This window comes from Fukomys damarensis, unplaced genomic scaffold (genome assembly GCF_012274545.1).
Source record: "Fukomys damarensis isolate Sample0158 unplaced genomic scaffold, DMR_v1.0_HiC HiC_scaffold_37, whole genome shotgun sequence".
NCBI classification, from domain to species: domain Eukaryota; kingdom Metazoa; phylum Chordata; class Mammalia; order Rodentia; family Bathyergidae; genus Fukomys; species Fukomys damarensis.
The window spans coordinates 10974520-10981814 of record NW_022900949.1 but is presented as its reverse complement, the minus strand read 5'-3'; the positions used below and the strand labels follow the sequence as shown (position 1 = coordinate 10981814).

The 7295-nt window shown below is 55.6% G+C and overlaps 1 protein-coding gene across 1 annotated transcript in view; it reads right to left on the bottom strand.

Annotated features, from left to right (window-relative positions):
• Positions 1-6: 6 nt before the first annotated feature.
• Positions 7-7295, bottom strand: part of Plppr3 (phospholipid phosphatase related 3) — a gene marked incomplete at its 3' end in the record, with an annotated part of 7997 nt that continues 708 nt past the window's right edge. The window contains 7 exon segments of the mRNA XM_019209148.2: positions 7-78; positions 234-457; positions 460-557; positions 653-848; positions 928-1069; positions 1160-1345; positions 7070-7170. Coding sequence (XP_019064693.1) covers positions 7-78; positions 234-457; positions 460-557; positions 653-848; positions 928-1069; positions 1160-1345; positions 7070-7170 — 1019 coding nt within the window.

Sequence of the window (7295 nt, the reverse complement as noted above, 5' to 3'; positions counted from 1 at the left end):
CAGTGGGTCTTTGGTGGGCGCCAGGGCTGAGGGCTTCTCTGCGGGTGGAGCCTGGAAGTTGCCCACTGCGTGGCAGGCCTGGGGACGCAGCAGTATCAGGACCTGCCCGGGGGCTGGGGGACCCGCGTGGCCAGCAGCACAGGGGCGAGGGGTGCCCTGAAGGTCAGGGCCTTGGTGGGGACCCCAGGTTTCTGTGCTTCCTTGCTTAGACCCATCCCCACCTGCCCACTCACCAGGTAGGCAGCGATGCCAGCCCCGATGAGGAAGCCAGCGTAGACGTCCACCGGGTGGCTGCGGTACTGCGTGATCTGGGTGAGGCCACACACGCCAGCTGCTATGGCGAAGGCAAACACCAGGATGGGCTTGAGCAGCTTGGTGGTATCGGAGATGACGGAGTTGAAGTACATCTGGGGGGAGCAGCAGTCAGGGGGCAGCCGGCTCCCCGAGGGCTGCCCACAGGCAGGGCCGGGGCTGGGGACTCACTCACTCACTCACTCACCGACACGTAGACCGCAGCAAAGGCTGAGAGTGTGGCATGCTGTGACGGGAAGGTCTTCCTGGAAGAGGTGCCCAGTGTGAGCCCTCCTGCCCAGTTTCCCCATGTCCAGTGGGCTGTGACACTCCCACCTGGGGCCGTCGGCGTGGGGCTCACCGTGCAGACAGGATAGCGTGGGTGTCATGGCCCGAGCAGATGTCCTGTGTGATGTAGGGGTTCGCCTCACACGAGGTGCCCAGCAGCGTGTAGTTGGGTTTGCACACAGTGAGGAAGAAGGGCGCATGGTAGCCGGTAGCCAGCTGGATGACGTCAGTCACCAGGGCGGTGGCACAGAGGCCGAACACGTGGACACCTGCGGGGCGGGAGGTCAGGCAGGGAGGGAGCCAGGCCGGAACTCCCCACCCCAGGCGTGAGCTCCGAGCAGGACTCACCCACGAAGCGCACCGTGCGCCGCAGGAAGGAGTTGAAGTTGCAGCCACCAGCGTTGATGCTGCCCTCAGCCCCGCCAGGTCCTCCACCACGGCCCCAGGGCCGAGACTGCAGGCAGTACAGCAAACCCTCGCCGACCATGATCTGCCAGGGCCACAGGGAGGCGTCAGGGCCCGCTGCGTCCCTGGCCCCCAGACCGGCCGGCCCAGCCTTGCCCCGCAGGTGTCCACTCACAGAGGCTGCGGGGGCCGCAAAGGCTAGGCTGAGCAGCATGAGCAGCGGGATGAGCTCCTCGCTGGTCTCCACGTAGGGCATGGACAGCGTGCGGTCGTAGCACTGGAAGCCCACCTTGGCTGGCTTGAAGAGGTCGGTCAGCTCCAGGAAGTACAGCGACACAATGGAGGATGCCACGATGGGCAGCTGCAGGACACAGCGGCCACCTAATCTAACCGTGTACTCACTGACCTGCTGTGTGATCGTCACAGATCCAGCCAGCACAACCCCGCTCCACATCCATCCACGGGGTTCTCCAGCCACCATCCCCAGCCCACCATCTTCCCGACCACCATCCCCCATCCCCCACCATCCATCCACACACGTACCCGCCCCAGCCAGCCAGACACACATATATTAACCTCATCTATCCATCTGCCCTCACTGTCCACCAACCCAGCCATCCTGCCTTCCATTCACCCGTCTGTCCCTGACTTCCCTCCAGCAACCCTTCTTTTTCTTTTCTTAAGACAGGATCTCAACATGTAATTCAGGCTGGCCTTGAACTCACTATGTAGCCCAGGCTGGCCTCCAACTCACAGCGATGCTCCTGCCTCAGCCTCCCAAGGGCTGAGATCACAGGTGTGCACCACCATTCCTCCGCTTCCTTTCTTTTCATCCTAGAAGGAACCAACAGATCCCTGCCTCTGGGTTTCTTCTTTCCTTTCTTCCCTGATGGGATGTGCTTGCTTAAACACGCTCTGGTTGCTGGCCCTTCCTGGACACCCACCTGCCCCTTGCACTGCTTTGGCACCAAATGTGCCAGGCACCCGGCAGAAGCTAGCAGGGGGTCTGCAGAGAGGGCCCTGCAGGGTCTGGGGTCTGCAGTACGCGAAGCACTGCAGGCTCAAGGCCCAGGGAAATGAGTGAGGAGGGGACAGTGTCTGCCATGTGCTATGGTTTGGATCAAAAATGTTCTCCAGGGCTGGCTGGGGGTTTTAGCTCAATGGTTCTGGTGCCAGGACAAGGACCCGAGTTCGATCCTCAGTACCAAAAAAAGAAAAAAAGTTACCAAAACCAGGTGGCACACGCCTGTCATCCCAGTATTAAAAAGGCTGAGACAGGATTGCAAGTTCAAGCCCAGCCTGGGCAACTTAGTGACTTAGCAATATCCAGCCTCAAATAAAAAGGGCTGGAGATATAGGATAGTGTGAAAGCCCTGGGTTCAATCCTCAGTACAACAACCCAAAAAAGCCAGTTAGTCCATAGCTGGGGGGCCTGACTGGGGGAAGTCACTGGGGTGTGACCTGGAACAGTATATCTGGTCCCAGCCCCTTCCTCCCTGGCTCTCCCTCCTCTGCCGGGTGCCTCAGTTTCCCCAGGTGTGTGATACAATTGATAGGACTCTGAACACGTGAGCAAGGACTCAGATGGATAAATACTAAAGTGGAAAGCCGGGCTTGGTGACACATGTCCGTAGTCCTGGAACTCAGGAAGCTGAGGCAGGAAGATTGTTGCCAGTTCAAGGCCACCTTGAACTACACAGTGAGACCCTATCTCAGAAAAACCCAAAAAAGGGCCAGGGATTTAGTTCTGTGGCACTGCCCCTGCATTGCAAGTGCCAGGTCCTGAGTTTGATCCCTACTACCAAAAAAACCCAAAAACCCAAAAATAAAAAATAAAAATTTTTAATGCAGCAGAGAATGCTTCAATCAGGCCTGAACGCACAGCATTGTCATGAGCCTGGTTTGGCCTGGTGGGCAGCCAGCACCAAGGCCTGGGAAGGGTTTGCATTGGGGGCCCAGGGATGGCCTTAAAGACACCAAATCCTAGCCTGGTGTGGCAGCGCACACCTGTAATCCCAGCACTTAGAGGCTGAGGCAGGAGGATCGCCCAAAGTGCAAGGCCAGCCTAAACTACATAGCAAGGACCTGGCTCAAAAAATACAAAAGTTGTTTTAAAATTCCCTGTCATTCCACCCATGAGGATCTAAGGTTTGGGAAGGCTTGGTTGTGACTGGAGAGGCCTGTGTAGCTGCTTGTCACTACAGGGCGAGGCGGGCAGGGCCAGAAGGAAGCCACAGCAAGACCAAGGGGGTTGGGGAGGGCAGGACCACCACGCAGGAAGAACCAGCAGCCTGGCAGCAGGCACCTGGAGGTGCAGTGAGGTTGAAGGCCGGGCAGGGCCCCACACCGGGACCCAGCACCTCTGCAAGCCTCCCACCCACTCATTTCTCCCCGAGACCCTCAGCTGAAATCCCTGGACGCTGGAGACTACGTGGGGCCTAGGGACGAGGTATTCAGTCACTCAAGGACGTCCTGCCAATGTGATGCTTTTTTAGGTACCAGGGATTGAACCTGGGCCCTTGTGCTTTCCAGACAGGTGGCAGAACCACTGAGCCAAATCCCCAGCCCTAATGTGATGCTTTTTGTAAAGGTGTGAGGTTTGGCAAGGTGCTTTGCACCTGTCATTCCAACTACCCAGAGGCTGAGGCAGGAGGACTGCAAGTTCAAGCCAGCCTGGGCAACTGAATAAAACCCTGTTGCAAAATAAAAAATAAAAGGAGCTGTGGATGCAACTCAGTGAGGGGTGCTTGCTTAGAACGAACAAGGCCCTGGGTTATGTCCCAGTATTGCCAAAAGAACCCCACAAACAATAAAACAAAACAACTGAAACCCCTCCAAACAAAAAAGCAAAGAAAGTCAGGTGTGGTGATGCACACCTGTAATCCCAGCACTTGGGAGGCTGAGGCAGGAGGATCGCTGTGAGTTTAAGACCAGCCTGGACTACACAGTGAGTTATAGGTGAGTCTCAACTACACAGTGAGACCCTGTCTCAAAAAACCTAAAACAAAACAAAACAAAACAAAAAAACCCAAAGAAAAAAAGAAGCCAGGCATGGTGGTAGCAAGTCATAGCTACTTGGGAGGGTGAGGCAAGAGGGATCAAATGAGCAGGTTTTGTTTTTCTTTTCTTTTTCTTTTTTTGGAGACAGAGTCTTACTATGTAGAACAGGCTGGCCTTGAACTCACAGCAATCCTCCTGCCTCAGCCTCCCAAGTGCTGGGATTACAGGCATGTGCTACCATACGCCATGTGCTTGAGCCAGTTTAAGACCAACCTGGGTGACACAGTGAGACCCTGTCCCACAAAAAATATCAAGTCCTCAACTTACAGTGGAGCCAAAGTATAACATATAACTTCTGCTTTCTCCTTCATTATAAAACACGTTTGGCTGTGGTTGTCTTTGGTACTGGGGATTAAACTCAGGGGCTTTACACTGAACTGCATCCCCAGCCCTTTTTAATTTTTATTTTATTTATTTATTTTTTTGGTACTGGGGGTCGAACTCAGGTCTTTGCAAGGGGCTTGCAAGGGAGGCGCCGGAACCACTGAGCTAAATCCCCAGCCCGCCCTTTTTTATTTTGATCCAGGGTCTTGTTAAGTCACTAAGTTGCGCAGGCTGGGCTGGAACTTGGGATCCTTCTGCCTTAGGCTCCCAGGGTGCTAGGATGACAACTGGGCGCCCCATGCCTGGTTCCTGACTCCAAGGTGTGTGTTCAAGCACACTGGGTAGGTTCGGGTACATTTGGGCTGGGCCAGTGCTAGTGGCTTAGGTGTTCTGCTCTTTTTTTTTTGGCACCGGGGATCAAACTTGGGCCCTTGTGCTTGCGAGGCAGGAGCCAGAACCCCAGAACCACTAAGCTAAGTCCCGAGCCCCTAAATTCTCTTTCTGGGGGGTGGCTGAGACAGGGTCTTGCTATGCAGTTCAAACTGGCCTTGAACTCACTATGGAGCCCAGGCTGGCCTCGAACTCAGGGCGATCCTTCTGCCTCAGTCTCTGGAGGGGTGCAGAGCCACACGCAGTCTGAATGCTCTTTCAAATGAAGGCCTTTTCCAGTTCCAAGGGTGCTCCGTGCCCAGGGAGGAGCGTGTGTTCTTGTAATGCAGCAACTGCGAGTGAGACCAGCCATTGTTTTTCACCCACGAATTGGTCAGAATCCAAAAATCTGCTGCCATGTGGTGTGGCTGTGACTGTGGTAAATGGAGGCGCACACGGGTATGCTGAAGGCTGTCATCCCCCTCCACCGGGAGCACCTTAACGTCTTTTCAAAGTGACTGTACACTTTTCCCAGGGCGCAGTCTTCTGGGGCTGACCTTCACACACATAAGATTACCCAGGGCCTTGCATCCTCAGCCTTTTTTTTTTCTTTTTCTTTTTGGGATGAGGTCTGGATGTGTGTATCTCAGGCTAGCAGTGGACTCACTGTGTAGCCCAGGCTGGCCTTGAACTCATGGTGCTACTCCTGCCTCCGCCTCCTGAGTGTGGTGTTGAGATCACAGGTATGTGTCAGCCCTCAGCCCTTTCTATTTTGAGACAGGGTCTTGCTAAATTGGCTAGTCTGACCTTGAATTTGTGACCCTCCTGCCTCTGCCTCCTGAACAGATGAGATCACAGGCATATACCAAAGGTCCCCAGCATAAACACATTCTTGGACAGAACAACAACAGGCCAGAGGGCTTTCACCACAGGACCATCTCTGGTGACAGAAGTTAGAAGACACAGTTGTGTCCAGCTACTGCAAATGGAGGGCCATGTTGCTGGGAGCAGGGCTGGGGACACCTTTTATGTGATGCTAATCCAAGGTTTCCTCTGGAAAAAAAGACAGGAGCAGAACTGTGTGTTCAAAAAATGAGAGAGCATGTCTACCACCTCATCACTCCAGAAGGATGAGGCAGGAGAATCTCAGGTTTGAGCCTAGCTTGGGCAACTTAGTGACTCAGCAAGACTCTCACTCAAAAGGAAAATAATAAATAAAACAGGCAGGGGATGTAGCTCAGTGTCAAATCCCTGGGTTCCATCCCCAGTGCTGCAATGAGGGGGAAGGGACTGGGCTGCAGCTCAGTGGTTGAACACTGGCCTAGCATACTCTAAGCCCTGCATTCAATCCCCAGCACCACAGAAAACCAAACATTAGAGCGGGGACTTAGCTCAGTGTCTGCTGCCTGCCTCACAAGCACAAGGTCCAGAGTTCAAGCCCCAGTACCAAAAACAAAACAAAACAAAACAAAAAAAATCTGAAGAGGCAAGTTAGAGCAGGAAACGGGGCCCAGAGACTGCAGGGGGAGCCAGCTGCCTCTGCACTGAGGTTGGAACCTATTGTAACCAGAACATAAATACAACCAGGAGACAAACAGATCTGCTCCAAAGCTACACCAGGGAAGGACCCACTTTCCGGAGCTGGGTCAGGGTCCTGGGGATCCCAGGCTGTCGCAGGGTTGGGGGACGGCCCAGCTGGCTTTTTCCCACCCTGTGCACCACCAATCCCTGCTCTGGCCCACATGGAGCCAGATTCTCCCTCCTGTCATTCAAGGACTGACCAATGTCACCCTTCAGCATCCACTGGAGCCCCACTCGGTATGCGCCAGGCAGCTGCATTTATGGTCTTCTCGGTTCAGAATATTGCCAAGCCCTCCCTTGAGCCCGGCCAGCGGGGAGGCTTTTGTGGCTGTTAATTCCTATGAAATCCCTGGGGTGGGGGTGGGGGCGCGCCCGGAGGTTGAGCGCTGTGCTCCCACCACACCACGGGCAGCGGAAGGTCTGAACTCAGATCTCAGGCTAGGAGAGCACCCCGGGGAGGAAAACCGCAACCATGCCCAGCCCACCCTTGGCCTCCTCACACCCTGCATAGCGGGGCTGGCTCCTGACCCTGACCCCAGTTGCAGGCACCACCTCCTAGCGTTTGCCCACACCAATCCCACAGCCCAGACCACCCTTCCACACCTCTGGAACTCCTACTCAACCAGAAGAGCCCAAGCCTTCTGACCTGGCCTCATCTCCCTCGCCCCAGCCCCAGGTACCCTCTCCAGTTGGGTCAGGGGCAGCTGTGCCCGGTCCTGTCTGCCCCCCAGCGCCCCCACCCCCACCTCACCTCCACGAAGTAGAAGCAGGGTAGAAGCGTCATGCTGTCCTTCGGGCTTTTATTCTTCTCCTTGGCGGAGATCATGGTGCCGCGGGCGCTGCAGGCCGACGCTAGAGGGGCGTAAAGGCGCGCTGGGGAGGGGGACAGGCACTCTGAGCCCTGGGGGCACCCGGGGCCCGGCGCAGGCGGGGAGGTTTGGGTGAAGACTCCCGAAAACCTCCCGGGAAAACGACTG